Source organism: Vavraia culicis (assembly GCF_000192795.1).
Source record: "Vavraia culicis subsp. floridensis unplaced genomic scaffold supercont1.27, whole genome shotgun sequence".
NCBI lineage: Eukaryota > Fungi > Microsporidia > Pleistophoridae > Vavraia > Vavraia culicis.
The window spans coordinates 28018-50923 of NW_007360630.1; the positions used below are offsets into that span (position 1 = coordinate 28018).

General features: G+C 42.2%; 15 protein-coding genes across 15 annotated transcripts; 11 read left to right on the forward strand and 4 right to left on the reverse strand.

Moving 5' to 3' along the window:
* Positions 1–582: 582 nt before the first annotated feature.
* Positions 583–1491, forward strand: VCUG_01636 (NEK protein kinase; the record flags this gene model as incomplete). The annotated part of the gene is made up of 1 exon (XM_008076462.1): positions 583–1491. One exon carries the CDS (start codon positions 583–585, stop codon positions 1489–1491), a length of 909 nt encoding a protein of 302 aa, XP_008074653.1.
* A 1471-nt stretch (positions 1492–2962) lies between these two features.
* On the reverse strand, positions 2963–3356 carry VCUG_01637 (uncharacterized protein; the record flags this gene model as incomplete). Its single annotated transcript, XM_008076463.1, has 1 exon — positions 2963–3356. One exon carries the CDS (start codon positions 3354–3356, stop codon positions 2979–2981), a length of 378 nt encoding a protein of 125 aa, XP_008074654.1. The 3' UTR covers positions 2963–2978.
* Positions 3357–3964: 608 nt separating this feature from the next.
* Positions 3965–4987, forward strand: VCUG_01638 (uncharacterized protein). Its single transcript, XM_008076464.1, has one exon. It carries the CDS (start codon positions 4022–4024, stop codon positions 4820–4822), a length of 801 nt encoding a protein of 266 aa, XP_008074655.1. The 5' UTR covers positions 3965–4021; the 3' UTR covers positions 4823–4987.
* A 1514-nt stretch (positions 4988–6501) lies between these two features.
* VCUG_01639 (uncharacterized protein) lies at positions 6502–7562 on the forward strand. Its single transcript, XM_008076465.1, has one exon. It carries the CDS (start codon positions 6518–6520, stop codon positions 7337–7339), a length of 822 nt encoding a protein of 273 aa, XP_008074656.1. The 5' UTR covers positions 6502–6517; the 3' UTR covers positions 7340–7562.
* Positions 7563–7808: 246 nt separating this feature from the next.
* Positions 7809–8753, forward strand: VCUG_01640 (uncharacterized protein). The gene has a single exon (XM_008076449.1). It carries the CDS (start codon positions 7977–7979, stop codon positions 8361–8363), a length of 387 nt encoding a protein of 128 aa, XP_008074640.1. The 5' UTR covers positions 7809–7976; the 3' UTR covers positions 8364–8753.
* A 178-nt stretch (positions 8754–8931) lies between these two features.
* On the forward strand, positions 8932–10196 carry VCUG_01641 (methionine adenosyltransferase; the record flags this gene model as incomplete). The annotated part of the gene is made up of 1 exon (XM_008076466.1): positions 8932–10196. One exon carries the CDS (start codon positions 8932–8934, stop codon positions 10162–10164), a length of 1233 nt encoding a protein of 410 aa, XP_008074657.1. The 3' UTR covers positions 10165–10196.
* A 360-nt stretch (positions 10197–10556) lies between these two features.
* VCUG_01642 (uncharacterized protein) lies at positions 10557–11144 on the reverse strand (the record flags this gene model as incomplete). The annotated part of the gene is made up of 1 exon (XM_008076467.1): positions 10557–11144. One exon carries the CDS (start codon positions 11142–11144, stop codon positions 10701–10703), a length of 444 nt encoding a protein of 147 aa, XP_008074658.1. The 3' UTR covers positions 10557–10700.
* An 813-nt stretch (positions 11145–11957) lies between these two features.
* VCUG_01643 (uncharacterized protein) lies at positions 11958–14685 on the reverse strand (the record flags this gene model as incomplete). The annotated part of the gene is made up of 1 exon (XM_008076468.1): positions 11958–14685. The coding sequence occupies one exon, from the start codon at positions 14683–14685 to the stop codon at positions 12370–12372; it is 2316 nt and encodes a 771-aa protein (XP_008074659.1). The 3' UTR covers positions 11958–12369.
* A 753-nt stretch (positions 14686–15438) lies between these two features.
* Positions 15439–15858, forward strand: VCUG_01644 (uncharacterized protein). Its single transcript, XM_008076469.1, has one exon. The coding sequence runs from the start codon at positions 15461–15463 to the stop codon at positions 15788–15790; it is 330 nt and encodes a 109-aa protein (XP_008074660.1). The 5' UTR covers positions 15439–15460; the 3' UTR covers positions 15791–15858.
* Positions 15859–16998: 1140 nt separating this feature from the next.
* VCUG_01645 (uncharacterized protein) lies at positions 16999–17301 on the forward strand (the record flags this gene model as incomplete). Its single annotated transcript, XM_008076470.1, has 1 exon — positions 16999–17301. One exon carries the CDS (start codon positions 16999–17001, stop codon positions 17299–17301), a length of 303 nt encoding a protein of 100 aa, XP_008074661.1.
* A 660-nt stretch (positions 17302–17961) lies between these two features.
* VCUG_01646 (uncharacterized protein) lies at positions 17962–19682 on the forward strand. The gene has a single exon (XM_008076471.1). The coding sequence runs from the start codon at positions 18023–18025 to the stop codon at positions 19247–19249; it is 1227 nt and encodes a 408-aa protein (XP_008074662.1). The 5' UTR covers positions 17962–18022; the 3' UTR covers positions 19250–19682.
* VCUG_01647 (TIGR00269 family protein) lies at positions 19495–20829 on the reverse strand (the record flags this gene model as incomplete). Its single annotated transcript, XM_008076472.1, has 1 exon — positions 19495–20829. The coding sequence occupies one exon, from the start codon at positions 20827–20829 to the stop codon at positions 19849–19851; it is 981 nt and encodes a 326-aa protein (XP_008074663.1). The 3' UTR covers positions 19495–19848.
* Positions 20830–21014: 185 nt separating this feature from the next.
* VCUG_01648 (uncharacterized protein) lies at positions 21015–21488 on the forward strand (the record flags this gene model as incomplete). Its single annotated transcript, XM_008076473.1, has 1 exon — positions 21015–21488. One exon carries the CDS (start codon positions 21015–21017, stop codon positions 21486–21488), a length of 474 nt encoding a protein of 157 aa, XP_008074664.1.
* A 459-nt stretch (positions 21489–21947) lies between these two features.
* VCUG_01649 (uncharacterized protein) lies at positions 21948–22232 on the forward strand (the record flags this gene model as incomplete). Its single annotated transcript, XM_008076474.1, has 1 exon — positions 21948–22232. The coding sequence occupies one exon, from the start codon at positions 21948–21950 to the stop codon at positions 22230–22232; it is 285 nt and encodes a 94-aa protein (XP_008074665.1).
* Positions 22192–22674, forward strand: VCUG_01650 (uncharacterized protein; the record flags this gene model as incomplete). Its single annotated transcript, XM_008076475.1, has 1 exon — positions 22192–22674. One exon carries the CDS (start codon positions 22192–22194, stop codon positions 22672–22674), a length of 483 nt encoding a protein of 160 aa, XP_008074666.1.
* Positions 22675–22906: the final 232 nt, after the last annotated feature.

Sequence of the window (22906 nt, forward strand, 5' to 3'; positions counted from 1 at the left end):
TTATCTCGGTTATTTTCGCTCCTGTATTGATCGTGTTTATAGCGATGTACGAAGCTGTCCGGTAAAACAGGCTTATTAGTACGATTCTCTGATTAAAAGTTCTCGCTATCTGATCCTTTGTTTCAATTTAATGCACGAAACGGTTTTTGGATCGTTTTACTTGCAATTTGCGTTCCATTTCGATTCCAGCACCAAGTAATTCTTCAATTCCTTAAATACGGTAACTTCGAAATCAAAGCTATTTTTTAATAAAACTGGAGATGTAGAGTTGGCAGGCCTGAAACTCGATACATGTGATGTGCTTGGATATTAAAATGTGTCCATCCCTTCGATTTCACAAACGAAAAATTTACCGTTTATCGAACGAAGTTCTGTTCGGATGAAGAGCTGTCCGATGAAGCATTTTCTTGACCAAGACTGTGCAACAGTAAAATTGCCCGTAAAATACCAGCCATATTTAGCAACCCGTGCATCACCTCAATTAATTTGTTTCATCTAGAACAAATAAAACTTGTTAAGGCACTAAAAATTGCATTTATACTCCAAAAGTGCAGTTTGCGCATAAACAGGGACAAGCACACGATGAAACTAGAGAATTACAAGTTTTTGGAGAAATTGGGCAACGGAACACATGGCACGGTTTACCTTCTGGAAAGTAACGGGAAGAGACCAAAACTTGTCGTGTGCAAGTCGGTGTCATCAAAAAATCAGAAATATGCGGAAAACGAAATAAAAATCATCAAAAACCTGTTTTACAAACGTGTTGTGCGTTTTTATGATTCGATGGACAGCAGGAATGGTGTGTACATCATGATGGAGTACGCTAATTACGGTGATCTTGACAGGTTGAACTGTTTTATGAGAGAAAAGAATCTGAACGTGGACAGGAATGTTATCTGGTCTATATTCTCACAGCTTGTCGATGCGCTTGCCTATCTGCACCGCAACAGGATAATACACAGGGATATCAAGCCAGGTAACATTTTGCTGAACAGAATGAGAGGAAGGAATTGCAGCTTTCTGCAAGTAAAGCTGTGCGATTTCAGCCTATCGAAGCAATTGAACGACAGGGAATCAGCGAATCGTGACGGCATGATCGTCGGCACTCCGTACTACATGGCACCTGAGATCATCCAGAAAAAGGAGTACAACTATGGTGTGGATGTGTGGAGCATGGGCGTTGTGATGTACGAACTAGTGGCTAAAATGCGACCCTTCGAGTCGATGTCAAAAAAAGAGCTGAAGAGACAAATTGTGTTTCAGGAGATACGGGTGCTGCCGAACTGCAGAGACTTCTTCCTCAAGAGAATGATCCTAGGGTGCCTCAAAAAGGAGAATCGGGCGTCGGCAGAGGAGCTGAGACGGCTAGAAAGGGTAAAATATCATTTAGTTATTGCAGAACACAGATTTAGGGCGTATAGGTTGGAGAAACTTGAGAAAAAGATCGACAAGATGAGCAAGGACAAGGGTCTTGAACAAAAGATTTGTTAATTGTAAATAAACGTAGAGCATACAGAACTGAGCATTGTTCCTTATTTCATCCCCGTTTTTTGTTCACCGTTCGCAGCATTGTTCAGATGCTGTGCTGTAGCGCGTTGCATCCTTCAACATAGTCATGTTCTGCATTCAAAACAGGCGTAGTAACGCAGTTCAAAGGTTTTTGTTCCCTTGTGGCAGATAAACGAACCACACAGTACTGTACAATACCACGAATTATTGACATCGACAGCTGCGAAAGGCAGACTTTTTCATAAAACATAGAAATGGAATTAGAGAGAGGGCAGATCGTCTCGTTCATTGCGTTTTACCGCGAACATACGAATCGATTTGGTTCAGCTCAGGAGCAAATTACAGGACAGCTATTTAACAGTATTGCTGGTAAAACGTTGCTTAAGAAAGAGACTTTATCTGGTAAAGATATGAGCAACAGTTTTAATCTAAGGTTGAAGTGACTATTTCGCCTCAAAAACGGGATTATTTGAAGATGTGTTTAGCATCACCTCATACAACAACTCATCTGATGCGCCGAGCATCTAATACGGCGTTATTGGTCTTTGATTGCAGGAACTGTCCACATTGGAACGATGGTCGTGCTCCAAGGGCACTCAATGCGTATTACAGGTGTAGAAAATACGGTTAGGTTGTAAATTGGCGTAGAAAATGAAAATACCACTAACAAAAAATGGACCGTGCCATCACACACTTTTTCGCTGAACCAATAATGAGTTGACGCGTAAACATTGCACGTGCACGTCATCAACAATCTACCTTGCTAAATTAAATTCATCTACCGCTTCAGTTACATTCCAGTGATTATACCATACGTGTAATTGGCACAAAGCGAAATCTTGCTAAAAGTACATTTCTTTATCTTTTAACCATTAAAGATTGTATGTGGAAAACAGAATGTGAAAGGCACCATGGGACACTAACTATAACTAAAATATGACCAACATATCGCGTTCTTTTCGGGAATTAGTTCTTGATGGCCTGATCAATAAACGAGATTCTTAAAAATGTTTTTTTACCGCACTTCACGATATCAAAACGAAAAATCTTTTGGTGCGACAAATTTAAACGGTTGATCTTCTGCTGTCTCTTACAATCCGCAAAGTGGGCCGAAGAGGAGAATAATCTACTTCTTATGGACAATCAATCCAATAGTTGTTTCCTATCCCGCAGTTCCTCATCCAGAAATTGCAACAATCTGTATTTTAGACAAGGTTAAACACGCGTCCTCCTACGAAATAAACTGGAGAGCGTGTTTGCCTGCCAATGGGCATGGTGTTATGGAACGAAGAATTCGCCCTCTGAATACTTTCATAACACGTGAAAGACTTGGTAAGCATTCATCACAGAGAGCTTTTGATAAAATATCCGAGTTGTTACCTGTCCCGCTAGGTCGTTCTCCTGGTGTAAGACATGATAAACAAACAAAGCGGAGAAAACGGCCATAACCCAACATAAAATTAAAACATTTATTCCTCATTTCCCTTGTCCACGTTGTAGTACGAGAACCTGTACCCAGTCTTACTCGTGGACACGAGCCGTACCCAACTGTTAAGCTTCTTCGACCTCAAAAACTTCTTGCCAAGGTACTTCACGTACCTCTTTGTCATGAATCTCTTGTACTCTACCGTAACGTTATCAGCAGTGCAATCTACCTTTATGTTCTTACCGAGCTGTCCTTTCTTGCCTTTTACCTTGATGTTGGACTGAAGGTAATTGGTGAGGTCCTTTGTGTCAAACAAGGACTCGGCCGTGCACAGGGAGCAGTCAAGCTGGATCACGCCTTCAACAGTCGGCGTTGTCGTTGTGGTTTCTTCAATGACTTTGTTTTCGTCGATGACCTCCATTCCGATGGGTCAGCAATAAAAAATTTTTAATATCAGGGAGAACGTGCACGCCTGCAGATCTCATCATGTGGGGCTGCAAATCAGCAAAAAGTGTGTTGAGTGCAATCTATGGCATGTATCTGTTGAGCGACTGTCCATGACAGATTATTGATGAAAGTATCTTTAATACCGCTTTTTAGGCCACTCATCCGTGGTTCAGTTCAAGATTCACGAAAGGCAGACATCTGCTTTCTTTAATACCGCTTTTTAGGCCACTCATCCGTGGTTTAGTTCAAGATTCACGAAAGGCAGACATCTGCTTTCCAGATTTTGTTTACCAAGAGCAGTTCACCTACCGTCCCACACAACATCACCTAAATGAACGCATTTTACCGATCCTCCATCAGAAATCACGGGTGATGTGTAACGCGTGCACACAAGGAATACATCGGAATAAACCAAAGAAGGCTTTAAATTCAAAATTTACCAAACTTCCCTTCACTGTTCCATTTCTTTCGTTAAAGAGTCTTTTTTCCCTTTTTGAGTGCTACTCGATATTTAGCATTTTCACACGCTCAGCACACGAATAAAGAGCCATTCACGGCCCATAGGCATTCCTCATTTTTGTTGCCGGCTTGATCAATCCAAAGAAATAAAATTTGCGAATTTGAGAAAAGGGTGTGAAAATGACCATGCCGAGGAAAAGCGATTACAGGCAGCATGCACATGCCAACCCGTTTTCTATCCGGGAAATGACAGTTCCATCGTCACCCTGCAACGTAAATCTGCCGGCTGCTAGCTATGTAGATGTTGGATGCGGATACGGGCGGTTTCTTCTGCATGTGGCGAAAACCCGTCCCGACAAGATTGTGTACGGCTTGGAGATACGGAAAAAGGTGTACGAATTTGTCAGGGACAAGATTGCGGAGCTGAGAAGGGATGCGCTCGGCAAAGAGCAGCAGAGCGGTTCAAGCTTGAAATGTGAGACAGGCAGCGATGCACCAGCTGGATCAGAGGAGAAATTACCCCTTGAAAAGCAGGAAGACATCGAGAAGGAGTGCGCAACATACGAGAATGTACATGTGATACGGACAAATGCGATGCTCTTCTTCGTGCACTTTTTCAAGGAAGGGTCGTTAGAGAAAATCTTCATACTCTATCCTGATCCGCACTTCAAGAACAAGAAGAAGAAGGCCCGTATGGTATCGTTGCAAACGATTCAGTGCTTTGATTACTGCCTGATGGAACGGGGACGGGTGTACATCTCAACGGATGTTAAGGAATTATTCACAACAATGATAGAAAGCTTCGATAAAAGCGCTTATTTTAGGAGATTGAGCGACATGGAGTGCAGTGCTGACGAGTTTTATGATGCCATAGGGATCGGAACAGATGAGAGCAAGCGGGCAGGTGCCAAAGCTCAGGTTATATATAGCGCTATTTATGAGAAGAACAGCGGGCAAAAAACGGATGAAACAGAGCAATAAATGTTATTCGTGTCCGTTACGGCATTTGTTTTTCATTGTTGCGGAGGATGGTTGGCATTGATGGATGTATTTCCTGTGCCCTCCCATTTCTTTGTTATTCGCGGGACAGGCAGTAAAAATACTCTTGTAGGGATAGAAAGCTATTAAAATGATGATTGTCGTTGCAAAATAATTTTACCTGCCACATGAAGCGGAGTTTTGAAGTGCATCATCACGTGTGTGCCGGATATGAAGGGGTTCTCGTGCTTGTGTCCTGCAGTTGTGCAACGCAGTGTACGTAAGTATTTGTTCCAATGGCAGATATACCGTTTAGTTATGATGAAGCAATTCAAAGGTGTCCTCACAATTCTGTCGATTTGCTGCATTTGTTCTATCTGTGGGCCATCGATCCACCAATCTTTGCTGAAAGCATTTTTATTCATCATTTGCTGTATTTTGTGTTTTAGTTGACGAGAATTGTAATATTACACCGAAATTTGTTATTATTTGGCTGAAGACCGTACATGATCGGATAACTCATTTGACAGATGTGCAACTGCCACGCACAGACACATTACACACAGCAAGATGCCCATTTTTTGTCACTAGCACTCTATCAATTGGTGATTAGACCGCTGGCACAGTTCCACGATTCTACCAGTTGGCTGCCAAACATGAAATGTTTCGAATTTTCTACGCAACAAAAAAGAGAAATTGAAACGCCTTGATTTTTAAATGCCACTCGAGGATATTTTCAAAGACTTTTTCACCAATGTGTATGGATGGATCTCCATTATATTCATCTTAATTGTTATACTGATGATTGTGTATATCATTAAGGCTCTCGTGTCCGATTCTGACAATAGACCGAGAGATGAGCACGGAAATGTGATTGTGGTCAATCAGCAGATGGCAAATATGCAACAGCAAGAAGAGAAAAAAAAGAGGGTAGAGCGGGAGAAGGGAGAAGAGAAGAAGTAAATAAAGAACGGTTTACTTCCATGGTTTATACCTGTGCATAGAGTGCAATCCTGGTGCAAACAAACGAAATACGGCATTGTGTTGGCCAAAATATACTATGCGGTGCACTATTTCTCATTTTTATACTCTGTAACTCCTCAACATTTCATTGGGACCGGTAATCTTCGTTAACAAGGACCACAAACAACACACCTGCCTAAACCTCAACATTTCATTGGGACCGGTAATCTTCGTTAACAAGGACCACAAACAACACACCGGCCTAAACACATCTGAACGTGCCAGCACATCACTGAACACTACCGCTGCTCTAATATTGCTCACGAAGCATTGAACAAACACGGGTTGCCATACCATAGGTCATTGTTTCTCAACCGTATTATTTATTTGCTTGTCCTACCGGTAACAAATTGAGTGTTTGTGCCTGTTCTGATTCAAAGGTAGTGGTGTGAAGCGTAACCAAAGTAATAAATACATTTATCCTCATCCGTTCAGCGCAGCGGTATTTATCTCTGCATAGCATATCGATAATAACCATGCTACGCTTTACTTTGCACATTTTAGCATGTAGAGCAAATTTTAGCATGTAAAGAGTTTCACACATTTTTTACTAAAAACACGTTTATTTATCTCCTCACAAATCAACAGCATCTGAAGGAACACGCGTTCCTGGTCTTTTGTAAAAACATTCTGCAAGGTGCCCTTCATAAAAAATTACACTTGCACCCACAAAGAATGGAAAATCCCCTGTTAACGATGAGCTGTTCAGAAATAGAAAAGCTGCCGACCAAAGAAATTCTGCTACATTTGGACCTGCTTTACCATGTTCCCCATCGCTTATGCAAGGTTATAAAGATTTTGACTTCCCGCCAGGTCAAACACACAAAAATTCTGAAGGCCGCCATCTATCTGCAGCGGAGCGACAGGTTAAAATACAACAAAACAGCAATGGAATATATTCTGTGCATGTATGATATGTTTGATAAGTCGTGTACACTCAGTGAGTACAACGTGTCCGCACATGGCAGGCATATCGATTTCCTTGAATACGATTTGTCTGCCGTCAAGAAATCGCTGTGTGACGGAGAAATTGACGAAAATTTGCTCAATTTCTGTCGAAATTTGAAAAACGTGTTTAATAACGGAATGATAACCGACAGCAAGAGATTCTTAAAAGATGTGGTTAGGATTTTGCAACAGTTTGGGAAAGAGAAAAGAGTTAATCTGCGTTATTACGAGAACCTGAAGATTTTTGATGAGCGATCTTTGTTGATTCTCATGAGAGAGAGGCGCTTTAAAAGGAGTATCCGATTTATGTTGTGCATTAACTCAGTGTTGAAACCGAAATCAAGGCTGATCCGTGCCTTTGTTAAAGTGAACAATGAATGGAAGAATTGGCAGCAGAACGGCTTTCCTGAATACAGAATTGATGAGCAAGAAATTGAAAAAGTTTTAAACGCAGAAATTGCACAAAGAGAACCTGAAAATATCACTTTTGATGTAAGCGAGGAGAACGAATGTCCTAGTGATGTGTGGAGGGAGTGGATAACAGAGTAAACTGCACGTGCATGTTGTAACCGTAATATTGTGCCAAAATATGGAAATGTGGCCGGTAAATCGGATTTGCCTAACTTTTGGGAGCGCTACACCAAATAATGAATGCGTAGTTGCGAATTGCACAGCATCTGCGTTTTTTTCGGCATGAATTGGAAGATCTGCGGTAAAAGCTAATTAAAACTGAAAAATGTCCAAATAAATGACGATAATCGTTTACAGAAGAGTATTTGCAAATGCTTGACAGATACACGTGCAAATTTAGGTTTATATTCTCTTGTAGCAGGAAATATGTGCGTCAGTAGGTGTATCGCATGCATAGATGTTATCATTTAGCCTGTTAAACGACACTTTTCATCAAAAAGGCGTTTGATAGAAATGTGGACTGATTATTTTCGAATTGCTGGTGCTCGCCACAGTCTTCCAGCCCTGTTTCTGCCACCGCTTTATTTTATTTGCCATAAGCAGACCGCATTCCACACAAATTTGTTTATTCAGAACTACATATCCATTGCCCTGGTCCAGAGAAGAACGCTTAGTAGTTTAGCAAAGGCACAAATAACTACAAACTCTCAAAAAATACAGCAGAATAGCAGAGGGTTCGGATGATTGCCAGTTCGGTAAATCAAAAGTATTTGCGATGCCCATGCAAGACAACATACGTAAAATAGAGGAATCGCTGTCAATTATTTCGGAACGTATCGACGAGATCGAGCGATATGCGAGGCAAAGCAGGGAAAAGGTGAAAAGATGCAAACAGGTAGAAAAAGTGATGATCAGGAACAGAGACATTGCCATATCTCTGTGCAATAAGAGGTTGGAACATGTTATTGAAGAGAATTCCAAGCTGAGTGCCAGGAACGTTGAATTGAAAAGGGAGTCGTTGGAGGTGTTGAACAGAATGTGCAGGCTGAAGCGGCATGTTGAGGAGCTGGAAACAAAAAAAGCGACGTACAAGAAGAGAATAAAACAGCTCGAAGAGAAAAGTGACGTACATGGTGTTGAAGATGGATGTGCACAGGAATAGGTGTTTGTGGAGCAAATCTGCGCTGAGTGTCAGAAGGGTAAAAAGGAGGTTGTGCCAGGAGAAGTAAATCGTTGCTTAGCACAGAGATAAGATTAGTTGCTTTGACAGTGCTGGTAAGAATGGTGCAGTTCACACATTTAAACGGCACTATAATCTGTTGTTGACTACAAGTTGTTCCTTTGTCTGCTCATGCCGTAGCACCCTAACAACACGCTTATCCAATGTCTCTTTGGTATCGCGTTTTAGTAAATGAACCGTCTTCGCACAACGGCGGTAATCGTTCAAAGCATAAACTCGGGCTAAAGATGTTGCAGGAGGATGGTTCACTTGCTCTAACATGGGGTGTGGAGCGGTAATTAAACAGGATTTCAAATAAAATATTTACTCCGATATGAGATAACATCCAGACAAAAGGTGCCGTCATTCCTTTTTTTACTCAAATCATGCTTACTTATCGCTACTCAACTCTTTTCACGCGTTTATTATCCGTTGTAGCTGCGATATGCCACATAACGGGAAAAAACCGTCAATGGAACAAATTTTTTAATATTTGAATCTAACCCTCAGAATGTCGAGCTATCCAAAATTTCTGTACACCTCTGAATCGGTTGGGAAGGGCCACCCCGATAAACTGTGTGACCAAATCGCAGATAGGATTTTGGACACATATCTATCAAAGGATCCGTCGGCCAAGGTGGCAGTAGAATGCATCGTTACGCAGAACATGGTGTGTGTGTTCGGTGAGGTGAACAGCGGTGCTAAGATTAACACGAAGGCGTGTGTGGTCGATGTGATCAGAGAGGCTGGCTACGACAATGCGAGCACGGGAATGGATTACAGGACAGCGCTCGTCATAGAGAACATCGCAGCACAGAGCGATGATATAAGGAGTGCGGTGGAAAAGACCGAGCTGAACGGCAGCCTGCTGGATAGTTACGATAAGATTGGTGCCGGTGACCAGGGAATAATGTTCGGGTATGCGACGAACGAGACAGAAGAGAGAATACCGCTTACGCTGTTGCTGGCCAACAGGATAGTCGAGGAAATTGAGAATTTGAGGAAAACGTACGAATTCATCAAATCAGATTGCAAGTCGCAGGTAACGATTGAGTACGAAAACAGGAATAACGAGCTGGTCCCGCTGAGGATAGACAATGTTGTGCTCTCGGTGCAGCATGATGTAGATCTGCAGAGATGGACAGATGTAATGAGTGGATGCGTTTACGACACATCTGAATGTTCCAGCGGTACGGAACAACCATTCGAGCTGTTCAGAAAGTTTCTGCACAAAAAAATCTGTGCTATACTACCGGAGGACCTGGCAAGATCAACAAAGTATCACATTCTGCCGTCTGGCAAGTTTGTAATTGGTGGGCCTAAGGGGGACAGCGGTCTTACAGGGCGTAAAACAATCGTTGACACGTATGGGGGGTTTGGTCTGCATGGAGGAGGGTCTTTCAGCGGGAAGGACTGGACAAAGGTTGACCGTTCGGGTGCATATGCAGCAAGATGGATTGCAAAGTCGCTTGTGGACAATAATATCTGCAAGCGTGCGCTTGTGCAGATATCGTACGCGATTGGAATGGTTTCGCCTGTCTCTTGCTATGTAGACACGTACGGAACAGGAGTTATTGACAATGAGAAGATCATAGAAATAATCAATGGGAATTTTGACCTGCGACCAAAAGCTATCTGTGCGGCTTTGGGCCTGGACAAGCCTATCTACAGCGGATTGTCAGTGTACGGACATTTTGGAAAGAAAGGCTACAAGTGGGAGGAGAGCAAGGATTTAAAATTTTAAGTTTCGCTATTTAATTAAATTTGAGGTAAACAGTTGAGGAGCGTTGTGAGGCGCTTTTAAATTTGAGGTCAACAGTTGAGGAGCGTTGTGAGGCGCTTTTAAATTTGAGATTAACAGTTGAGGAGCGTTGCGAGCCGCTTAAAACGAACGTGGCAATACGCTTGTTCACTAAAAATGGCTTATCTACCACTTTCATACGCTTGGCACAATGATACAGGACAGGGACTCGCTACCTACCCGTGGCAGAAAAATTGAAAAGGCTGTTCCGGCAAAAGAACACTTTGTTGAGAGCGTACAGTTATTAAAAAAATTTTGATTTGTTTACAATACGGGATAGCGGTACCATGTTAAAATTACCGAACGTGTAAAGAGGACGCAACGGAGCGTAACTACAACGTTTTGGCTGATCCGCTCGCACTCTGCGAATATGCGCTTAAACGTCATGCTCGTTCAGCTTTAATCTCAGGTACTTTATTGCCGTTATATCGCATTTTTCGAGTGCCTCCTTTTATATTTGACCAGTTCGACGTGCTCACCTAGGACACATTCTCTAAGTGCTGTTCATACACGGTAAGACAGTATTCGTGTTCATCGCTACCCTTTGCGACCAGGCTGCAGAACTTGCACCTGTAAAAGATCTTGTCAAATTTCTTCAGCAGGTACTCCTCGTTCTGAATCAGAAAAACGTCTGTAAACTCTCCGTCTGCGTACCAATCCATCTCTGTCAGCCATTCCAGCGTTCCTCTTTCGAGCTGTTCACGATTTAAAATAAAATTTTCGAGGTTGAGAAGAATCTGCGAATTGTCGAATGATGGCGGCTCTATGTCTTTCAATACGAGCAGCGTTTTTGTGCAGTTCTGAATCGCTTGGTAGTTCATAGATCTTAACTCCCTGTTGATGTTTGATATTGTCTCGGCATCGTACGATCCCTTTAGTACGCCCTTTGATAACAGGGTCCGTATTGTCAGACCGATCGACATGGTGGGGTAGGCCAAACATTTCTGTTAAACAAACCGCTGTGTTTGGAACACTGCGATGAAATCCTGTTTGGTAGGTGTTAACAGGGCGTATGGCACTTCGATTAAATATGTTCCCTAGATCAGCAGCAACGGACTATCTTCCTACAAAAGCACTGATTGGGTGTGTCCCTGTAGAACCAAAGATTCTTCTGCCATAACTGGGCGGCGCTTAGAATTTATTGAATGTTTGTTGCATGTTTAATGCACAGAAATATTTTTAATTTAATTAATTAAAATGGTGGCAACCTGCTGGTGGTTTATTTGTCCTGTGTGGTGTACCTCTATGACACGGAAGTACGTTAAAGAAATTTTATCTCATTTTTGCAACGTAGAGGGGCAGCAATCGTAACAGGACTGTTTTCCTGTACCGGAATGGTTGCTGTGTTATGAATTACACCTCATTCCGAATCAAGGGCAACTGGGCATGCTACACTGGCAACGTATGGCATAATTGGTAGAACGTGTCTTTAGGAAGTGAAATCGTTGGTGAACACATCCTGCGAATAAAAGAAGATATTTCTGCTTACTGCGAGCATTTACCTGCAATAGAAATATTTTGATGCCATGAAATGCGTTTAACAAAAAATACCGCCGTTTTATTTGCGTTCGGCTGAAGGATTTTCTCACCGTGTGATGTCGTGTTTGCGAGGAATTGCTTGAAAAGTATTGGTACGGTAAAACAGCAAAGTGCGTAAAATACGCAGTCATTTATCAGAACGTACTCAAACGAACTGCTCATAACGAGTACCGCTCAATTTCACATATGAAAGCAGCGCAGTCAGTTTTATTACAAAAGTTGTTTATCTATCCTCTCATACTGCAACACCATACGAATGAAAGTACTTTTTGGTCAGTTGGCACCAACCATGACCGCTGGTCCTGTTCATGGAAAAACTTGGTACGCCAGCTCGCACTTTCAACCAACAGAAAGATGCTGATAACGAAATTGCAGGCATGCACGGCTTTTTCCGGTTAAAGCACGGCTGTTTATCATCTTGGCACGTGGCTGCTGCCAGAGAGGTAAACGGGTAGAAGAAGAGGAGCTTGCTGTGAGTACTGCGCTGGACAGTAGGCGTTAGCTGGAATGAATTTGAATGGTTCTTTTCTTAAATGAATTTAAAACGGATGCAAACGCAATTTTTGGCGAATGCTGCCATAACGTGTTGAGAATGTCGTTGGTTTATTTTTAATTAAATGCCAGGCCTTCGTACTTCTTTTCCATTTCGCCCTCGTCGTATCCGCTCACCTTTATCTGGCAGTTCATCCATCTGCCCAGGCAATAGGAAAGAAAATGGAAATTGCTCTTCGCGTACGGGCAATCCACAGATATATCACCCAACTTGTTCTCTACACTGACTATGCTTTCGTTGACGACGCGCTCATCAGCTTTTACATCCGCTAGGTACAGCTTCAGAAGCTTGAGGTAATCGCCGTAGGACTCATAAATTTCTATGATTATTAGGAAATACGACTCAAGGATCAGAGACAGATCAGCCTCTTTCGTACGCTCCTTCATTTCATTTATCAAACTGGTGTAATCATTTACATGTGGAACATCCTCAATTATTCGGGCCATCACGTCCATCATGTCAAGCAGACGACTCTCTCTTCCTTCGCTGTTGCTAGCCACGGGAGTAGCATCCTTTGGAGGAGCCGTTATGTGCTCAACGACCATTTCGTTCTCTTTTCTGGCGATTTCAACATTCTCCTTGTTCATCAAAAATCCTCTATCGTTTTTCAGTGCAGAGAACGAATTCTTGAACGGCGAGTCCTTTCGCTTCTCTTTGACCCAGCCATCACACTTTTCCAAGATATCGCACACCATGAACCGGATTCGATTGCTCCATTGCCGCTTCTGCTTTAGCATGTTCATAACATTTATAAGCTCCACATGCTTCCCGGACTGGACCATCTTTTCACCGCAGCTGCCGAGCAGCGCGCACAGAGTCTCAACATTTTGCTCGTCGTCAAGATCTAACAATGAGGATATGCACAGACTGATGCCCTTGAAACCAATAATCGTGTACGAATAAAGCAGAGAGATAAATTTTACAGTGCCAAGCATGCGTCCTTTCTTGATTTCCTTCTCTATATTTTCTTTTTCGAGCGTTTCTTCCATCGAAATTCGTTCTTCCATGGAAAGCGTACTCAAATCGTGTGTAGTGGTCCACTTTTCCTTATTGTGAAGGATGTTCTGGCACAGTTTGATCAGAGTGCTGAAAAACACGCTCTTCGTATCGCCCCTGCGCTTTTCCTCATCGCTTCGAAAGGTCTTGTACAGGTTCTGCACCACGAATGCATAGAGTTTGCAGAAAGCCTCCTCAGAAATTGCTTTATCGAAGAGCACCTCGGCCATCTTCTTGATCTCTGTGTCCTTTTTAACCTTCAGTCTCTTTATCCTCTCAATGGTGCTATTGCTGTTCGTCCAGGCAATTCTGTTCAGCTCCAGTCTAAACAGAGAAATCGAATCTTCCCTGCGCTCACGACGGGCTGCAGCAGCGAATATTGTCTTGTCAACATTTATGGGAATTTCGGTCCGCTCCTTTATAGCAAGTATCTCATCAACTGTGTACCGGACATCAACATCCTTCCTGACAACATTCTCATACTTGCTCATCAGGCTCTTTCTAACGTCTGTCAGGGACTTGATATACTTATCGCTCAAATCCTTTTGTGCGATCTCGTCCTCCAAAATTTTCATGAATTTATTGTAAAATTCTTTCTTGAAATTGTCGTTGAGAGTGACAATGTCATCGTGAAGGTCCAAAAAGCACACATTAAAATTGGTCTTCACTTGCTCAAGCAAAACTTTTGCGGGAAGCGATTCGAACGCAGCTGGCTGATAAACGTAGATATGTTCTGCTGCTTTGTCCTGTGGTATGTCTAAAGTAACCGAGGCATCTTCGATCTCAGCAAGAGACTCGACCTGAGCAGGCTCAGCATCAGGAGGCTGGACAGGCTTCTCCTGTTCTTTATCCACCTGGTCATCAATCGCTACCGGTGCAGCAACACTTTCTCCTTGCTCAGCAGCATTATCAACGGATGATACATCCTCTTCTGTCTTTGCTCCATCATCAATTTTCACCACACCTTCCAACCGCTCGCTCAACTGCTTCTCCATATCGCCAGATGTCTCTCTGTTAAACTCATCAGAATTCTCCTCTGTGCTCTCGCCCTCATCACTGTGCAAATTCGCCTTAAACTCATCCGCAACTATTTTATCGATATTTTCCGAGACTGCCTTTTTCCCTTCTATCAATTCCTGGTTATCCTCCGTAAACTCCTCTGACGAAGAACTCGAAAATTCCATGGCATCGAGCATTTCCTTGGTGATAGTCGTTCCCCCTGCCACCAGTTCCCGTGCCTTGTTCTCTGTGAACAAAATAACCTCGCTGTCTGGTATTCCGCTCTCATGTATGTATGGCCTGTATGCCGATGGACTGCCTATTTCCATCACGCTCTTTTTCGGATAAAACAAAATTCGTTTTATTATGAAAGGCATGGGTGGTAAACAATTTTTTTCTAATGAAGAAAATTTTTTATTTGAAACATCATGTTTTAGAATCTGTAAATATTTACTGGCGCAATGAATTAAGGAGCAGTAGGACCATGATTAGTGAATTGAAGGGAATGAGTGCGAAAGAAAGTTGAATGAGGAGAATTAATTTTGATGGGCACTCACGCCAATCAGGTGCGTCCAACTATGATTCATACCATTTCATCGGTATGCATCCTTTCTTAGGTGCTCTATGATCAAAGAGCCGATTAAGTCATCAGCGAGTGCGATACTGCCATTGGATAATCGCTATGACAAACACAGGCGAAAAGAAAATATTCCGCAGAATAGAGCGACCTTGCCAACACTCAACAGCAATTACGTATTTACGGTGCATCTACACGTATTGAGTGTAAGGATCGATTTGAATTATTTTATGTGCCAAATTAACGGACAAAAATTTTGAGATGTTAACAAATAACGGATGCGAATCGTAACAACGATGCCTGAATTTATTAAGCAGGTAAATTTCACAACGGCAGTACTCAGCTAATTCCATAATTAAGCCATTTTAATAGTTCGAAATCAAGGACCTGAACACTTAATTTCTGAACAGTGATCGTTAACAAACAAAATTTTGATTAATTACAAATATATGCTGAGAATGGTTGAATAATGGACATCACGAGCGTACCTACAGACAGCTCTGCTCTTTACCCGCTACCAACAAGTGAGTGCTCTCATTTTCTGAACACATTTCTTGCTAGTACACCACTCTGGTATGATAGAGCTTACTACAGAAAGTTTAGGCAAACACCATCAAATACGTTGTATCATACGAGCAAACGAATCAATACAGGTGTTACGAAATGATGCCAAGGTTAAAAATCACTTTTTACAACTAAAACACAGCTTTAGCACGAATGTGGTCAAAACACTGCAAAACGACCTTTCTTGCCCTTCCTACAGCACCAGCGTTGCAAACATCCCAAAGTATTTGCCCCGCATGCATCCGCAATCGGCCCATAATATTTCCCGTGCGGCTCAGATACCTTTTGAGTTATTTCAGCGTAATAAGAAGGACATTCCCAATTCAGTTCATTGCCAATAGGTGCAGTTTTTGAACACTGTTCTCCAAGACAAGCATGGAAGCAATCCACAAATAAATAATTCGTTGGTATCTTGTTTATCATTCTAGTGGTAATGAGAACTACGGTTCATTTATCGCAGTGCCCCTGTTCTCATTTCAACCAGAAGCCATCTTAATGTCATAACTCGCGTAAAAGGTGTTTTTACTCGCGCTTGGCACGGTGATCAGGATATTTTTCTGCTAAATTGATAATAATGGTGTGCTTGCACACCATAACAGTTAATATGTTGATGATTCTGCTACCTACACAGCTACTATCTTTATTTAACAGCGTTAAAGATGTACACTCAGCAATCAAATACTAAAATTGGGTAATTGTATAAAATGTTAAGTGTGTAAGCGACGGGTTGCTGATTCCATATCCGTATTTGGACCTAAAATTTGTTCTGCAATTGTTTCGCCGTTCACAGGATTTACATTTTTATACCTCGATAGTACATGATTTTAGTATTTGTCCATAATTTTGTTCTTGGTGGTTTTAAAGGATGTCTTATTTAATGTTGTTAGAGTGAAACACCTCTTAGTTGTAAGCAGATTTACCAATCTACAAAATATACTTTTATACACTTTTTATTGATCTTTGTGATTGTTTTAACCAAACTGAGGTTGTTTACTATTTCAAATATACTTCACACTGCTCACCGTTTATTAAACCTTTTCGATTAAATTTATTTGCACGTTTTTGCGAAGTAATCGAGAGATTAAGCGCACAAATGGGCACAACACTTGATAAATAGTGCTCTGTGCGAATATTAGTATCAGCTCATACCTGCGCATGGGCCCATACATTTAATCGCTTGAGCTGATTTCGGTTCCGTAATTAGCTCTCTTAATTAAATCGAGGTATTTAATTTGATGTTTGAATACACTCCGGGTATAAAACATGTAATTATATTTCTATAAAAGATTTTCGCATCCAAACTTTACACAGAAACATTTCCAAAAGTAGAAATGTTTTAAACAGATTAATTTCTGATACGGCTTGGTGATATTAGATAGTAATAAACAGCGCTGATATAAATGATCTTGCAATCAGTAATGTAAATTTCTTTTTACTATTTCATAAATGCACTTTTCTCTTCGTATCATGCCTGTTTCCGATGGTTTACTGAGTTTATTCAACATCGTTAAAGAACATGCTATAACAAGTTCACGAAAGGTTGCATTTCATGGCATACTTGAGCTGCTCAAAGACTGATTTCTATCCGCACATCCTAGTGGTAAATAGAATACGAATGCTTGTCCTGTCCCGTGCAACAGTGCGTGTTGATTACAAAAACCGTGTAACTATCACACACGGCTCCGTAAATATCTCAGAAGAGGTGATCCCGCGCATAGAGTATTGCCGATCAAGTCATGTATCGATGGTACAAGGGGACAAGAAAACGTACTTTTGGCTGCCAGACGTTGCATGTTTGATCATCTGTGAGCACGATATGAAATTAATGACCAGCGATAGCAGTACATGCTGAAGCATAGCCTGCGACCGTAATTTGAAATTAATGACCAGCGATAGCAGTACATGCTGAAGCAGAGCCTGAGACCGTAATTTGAGAAGACGAATATCAAAAACAGAACATTGTGTCGCTAAATTTCGAGTACAAACAAAATAAGCAAATTGGCGTGAATGATTTGATCAACCGGATTATGTGCGATTCCACATCACACAATACGCTTGATTGGTTGACATGTGTTCCTGGTTTAGGAAACATCTACAAAAATGTTCTGTGCCATAACACCGTAATCTGTAGAATCGTGTGTGCATCAGGGTAAAATTCGCAGGAAGCTGCTCAAAGACAAGGATTGTGGTGGCAGCGCCATATTAAAAAATGAGGGTGCTCGTGTACTTATATGGTAAGTCATGTGCCACAAAAATTATGAGCACGTTTCAGAATAAGCAATTTTTTGTACACGTATTTGCCATTAAATCATTTTAATCTATTAACGATCAAATACGTCGCAAATCTTCGATGCTTTCTAATTTCAACATCAAAACGTGTTTTAATCTGAAAATATTCCATTTGCCTCTGTACGAATATTTTGCCAGGCTGTGCAAGGTATTCGTCAGTTCAGAAAACTGTTTGCAGACCGTGAACCAACCATTTTCACTTCCTTTTTTCGTACAGATTAAAAAATAAAGCCGCGATAAGTGTCATTAAAAACAAAAACACTAAATTATAATCCCAAGCAAAAATGACAGAACGTGTGCATCTTCAATACGATCAATCAGAGGATGAGGTTGAGATAACATCTCGTGTAAGCGGGAACGCCTTCGCAAATTACTCCATTTTAGTGGCATATGCCTGCGGTTTGTCGTTCGGCTTTCATTTGACCGCTTTGGAAATCATAAAAAAGCTTTACTTCACGCACAACGCGCCTTACACGCTGAAGGAGTTCTACATGCTGGCATCGCTGCTGTTCATCAGTCCTTTGGCGGGAAGTGTGCTATACAACAATATAAATATGAAACTGAACCTGTGGATTGGGCTGATACTGCTTTTGCACTCGATATCAGGAATCGGATTGATATTCTCGTATCTTCCAACGCTTTACGCTTTTCGGTGTGCTGCTGGAGTGGCAATCGGGCTATCCACCGCTGTGGTTCCGCAGTATGTTAGCAGAATCAAGAAAAAAAGGCGCGGCTTTTACATCTTCCTCTTCCAAGTTTCTATACTGACCGGTATCCTGATAGGACAGATACTGTCATATTGTACATCTACGGTCCTTTCGTTCCGTATTAGTTTTGCGACATTTTCGATCATCAACGCTGCTTGTGCCTTTATGTCGCTTTCTATCCAGCAGCTGGCAGAGAGCAAGGTAAGAGGAGAGTCTGGTGGGGTTCATAGTCTCTTGACCAGCAGTAGACACATCAAATCGGTGCTTCTAGCACTGTGCATACACATTGGGCAGCAGATGACCGGTATAAATGGTGTGATCGTGTACTCAAACACGTTACTCGAAAAGAACCCCGGCAATCCGCAGATACGGACCATCCTCATAGGACTGTTCTCGCTTGTTGTCACTTTGGTAAGCTCCGCTTTTGTGGATGTCTTTGGCAGAAAAGTCTTGCTCTTAATGTCTTCCACGATAATTGCTGTTTCTCTGGCGCTGCTAACTACCAAAAAGTATGTCTTAGCAGCTGTTTTGGCGTTCCAGTTCGGATATTCGATCGGGCTGGGACCAATAACATGGCTGCTGACCAACGAGCTGTTCCCGATTAATTACCAGCAGGCAGCTAATTCGATATGTGTGACCGCCAACTGGTTTTGCGCATTTCTGGTGGTGATATCCTTCGAACATTTGTATTTGAGCGCTGCCAACGCGCTTATCTGGTTCTATGTGGTGTGTATGGCCATCTTTGCAGCCGTATTTTTATTTTACTACAAAGAGACAAAAGGCAAAGAACCAAATTTTCAGTAAAACGAGATACGCGTCTACGCACAGCTTTTATTTTTCTGACAGTGTGTCTTCCTGTCACAGGCACGTATGACCGGCAAAGAGTTTTACTCAAACTGTCACATGGTGTTTCTCGATTAGTTATGATCAATGGATTCACTTATAGTGTTATGACCATGAACGGTGCTGTTCGCTCATTGTGAGTGATCCAACTGTTAAGGCACCTAAGAAAAACTCTAAATTCGTCCGCTAGATGAATTATCTGTGCTGCAAGATTGTGGAAGCAACTCGGACAAGTGAGCAATACATAATTTACTCACACATAAGAAGAAATGTCTGATACAGTGGTCGTAAACCATGTTTCCAGTGATGTTCATGGTGCCTCGGATTTATTGAATTGATCTAGCGTTAGAAGTGAAAAACGCAATTGTGCAGTTCCGGACCTTGGTGAGAAAGGGGACACATCAGCGACGAGATAAGGTGGAAAATAAATGCCACCGAGCGATGGGAGAATTGAGCATAGAAGACGAGTCAAACGATTTATGAGCATGTGATAGGCGCAAGTTTCTAATCCTGTGTATTAAACGCTGTTTTAATATGGCACCGTTCGTTTTTAATTTCATCTAATTCAGCATATTTTGCAATGAGTTCAGCAGTACGCACGCCTTGCACTTTTTCGCAGCTGAAGATGTCATTTTTCCGCACAGAACACAGTTCCACACCCTTGAATTCGTATCGGAACGCTCTAAAAACTCTCCGCTCTTGATAACGTTCATAATCAATTCTGGATCCAGGCTTCGCAAAAACATACGTGCATACTCCCGATGTGCGCCCGGGGAGTAAATACACTCCGTGGAAAAATACTTGAGGTTCTTTAAGTATGCGTAAAAAACGATTTCTTTCTCGTAGATGTATTTGAATGGCTTTACGCGCACCAGCGATGTGCTACCTACATTCTGTTCGTTGCTGCAGCCGCATCCCTTCCCCATGTCTTCTATGCACACCTCGCTACTCACATTTCTCTTCGTTTTTGCGGCTGTGCATCGTTTCAGCCTGTTGAAATCGCCTCTCAACAGGTTCAGTATCACCGTCTCTGCCATGTCGTCCGCATTGTGTCCCGTAATAATTTTGGTTGCTCCGATACGCCGTGCGCCCTCCTCAAGCGCTTGCCGCCGAAACACGCCACAGTACGTGCAACTACCCATCCGTTTCTTCTGCATAACCTCGTCCATCGTGAGATTGAACAGTTCTTTGAAGGACACTATTTCAAGTTCAAGGTTGTAATCCTCTTTGTTTTGCTTGACAGTTTCCAATGAGTGGTCCCTGTATCCCTTTATTCCCTCATCAACACACACCAAGTGCAGATTGATGCCGTAGTCGTGTCGATCATTCAGAAGACTCATAACGTATGCCAGGACGGTGCTGTCCTTGCCACCGCTCACGGCAACTAACACTTTTTCTCCCCTGAAGAAGAATTCGTTTTGAACAATCGTTTCGTGCACTTCTGCTTCGAATAAGGCGAAAAAGCAGGATTTACACACCATAGTGCCATTTTTTGGTCTTTTTATGACCGGCTTATCCCGGCTACAGAGATCGCAGAGCATCTTGATCGGGGATAGGCCATCCACACAAATTTGAATCCCTGCCAAATCGGGCTGAGCAATTACTTTTGTCAATTACGCATCAGAACGACAAGCGTGGCGAACAAATGAATCGTTTGCGCTAAAAGATGAGGCATTACCAGCAGCGCTATTCGTGCCTCACATTGAATGAATCCTGCGCACCCCTGATGGACTACAAGATCAAAGGCGAGCTTTCAATGTTGAGGAAAAAATACGAAAAGCTCAAACAGGAGAACCGAGCGTTAAAGGCAGAACTGAGCAGTTACCAAGAAAGAGAAAATAAGACAAAACAGAAGATGGTACGGTACAGTCAGCTGTGCACAAGCTTGGATAATAGCATGGAATGCACTTTAGAGACAGACATAGAACGGATCGATCATATCTACGGCAATATCAGCGATAAAGAACTGCAAATGATCATCGATAAGGTACAACAAACATTAAATTTTGATGTTTTTAGGAAATACTGCGACAACGAGGAGGTTTTTAACATGTTCGCGCCGATTTTCGTGCGAAGGCATCCGCTGAAGATGATCGCACTGCTAGGAAATGTTGAAAGACGAAAAATTAGGGATGTTAAAGTGGCAGAGTTCTTTGATAAATTTGTGCGTAGACCATCCCAGCACAGGAGTGTGGATTAAAACATGGATGTGTGCATGATGATGCACTGTATTCCATGGCGTGTAACGTATCAGCGTGGTAAGGAACCACAGCTCGCGGCAAGATTGGCAACGAAGAGCATTGCTGGCACATAGCAAAGGCTGAAAACGCTTTTTAACTTTTTACCAGGCAGAACAAAGCTCACGTAGAGTACCATCGTTTGGCAGCCGTGCCTAAACTGAGATTGATCAAGCAAAGCATTTATTACGCGGAGAGCACCCGGTTGGCCGAATCATTTCGTTCATGTAAATTAATATTAAAACGAAGCGGCCACAAATCTGTTGACAGCCGCAGAGCATCGATGTGCGTAGTACAACGGGCGAACAAACATCTTGGACGCGCACAGCATGTGCATAGTGTGGTGAGAATTTGGTCGATCAGAAGAAACTTTGCAGCTGAAGCAGCAGAAATGAGCTGTTGTGTGAACTACGTTCGTAATAATGGCATTAAATCGCAGATGTAACAAAAACGTAACGGTGCTCAAGCCCTTTTACACAACATCTGCCAAAAACATAACGGCGCTCAAGCCCTTTTACACAACATCTGCCAAAAACATAACGGTGCTCAAGCCCTTTTACACAACATCTGCCAAAAACATAACGGTGCTCAAGCCCTGTTCATCATTTCGCTTGTATCGCGCCATAGATGTAAATTCAGCGCTGTACCCCTGCAGCGAACAGAGAGATGGCCAGCAGAAACAAGCATTTCAAATGCATCATGTGTGACAAAGCCTTTAATCGTGCAAAGAAACTCATCTCGCATCAGAACCTGCACACTCAGAACTACCCATTTGTGTGTGCCACGTGCAAGCGAAGCTATCCATCGGAAAAATCGCTGAACTATCACAAGCTAACACACACAAAACCGATGTTCAGCTGCGATAAATGCCAAAAAAGTTTTTTCTACCGCGATAAGTTGAAGAAACATTCGTTAGTATGCGGAAGACAGTGGATATGCTCGTGTGGCAGAATTTTTATAAAAAAACTGTGGTATGACCGTCATATGGAGGAACATGATGGGAGTGAACACCTCTCCAAGAAAAAAATATTAGAAATCAGGATAAAAGCGCAGAAATACGTCTTCAAGTGTAAATACTGCAAGAAAGAAATGAAAAGTCGGAAAACCTTGGAGGTACACGAACGAGCAGTTCATAAGCCGTTGAGATGATTCGGTGTAATCTCATGGGATCAAAAGTAACTATTGTTGCGGTTCTGCTGACAACTTTGACCGTGACTGACAGTTTCTCCGTATAAAGGCGGAAATCTGCAATATTTGCCGAAAGAGTGTCTGTTCTGTGGACAGGGGAGTTTTACACTCGGCACGTAGAGCTTGAACGGTGTTTGTATTAATTCACGGTTCAAACTAAAGACGCGCTATTCAACGTTGACATTTAGATGGT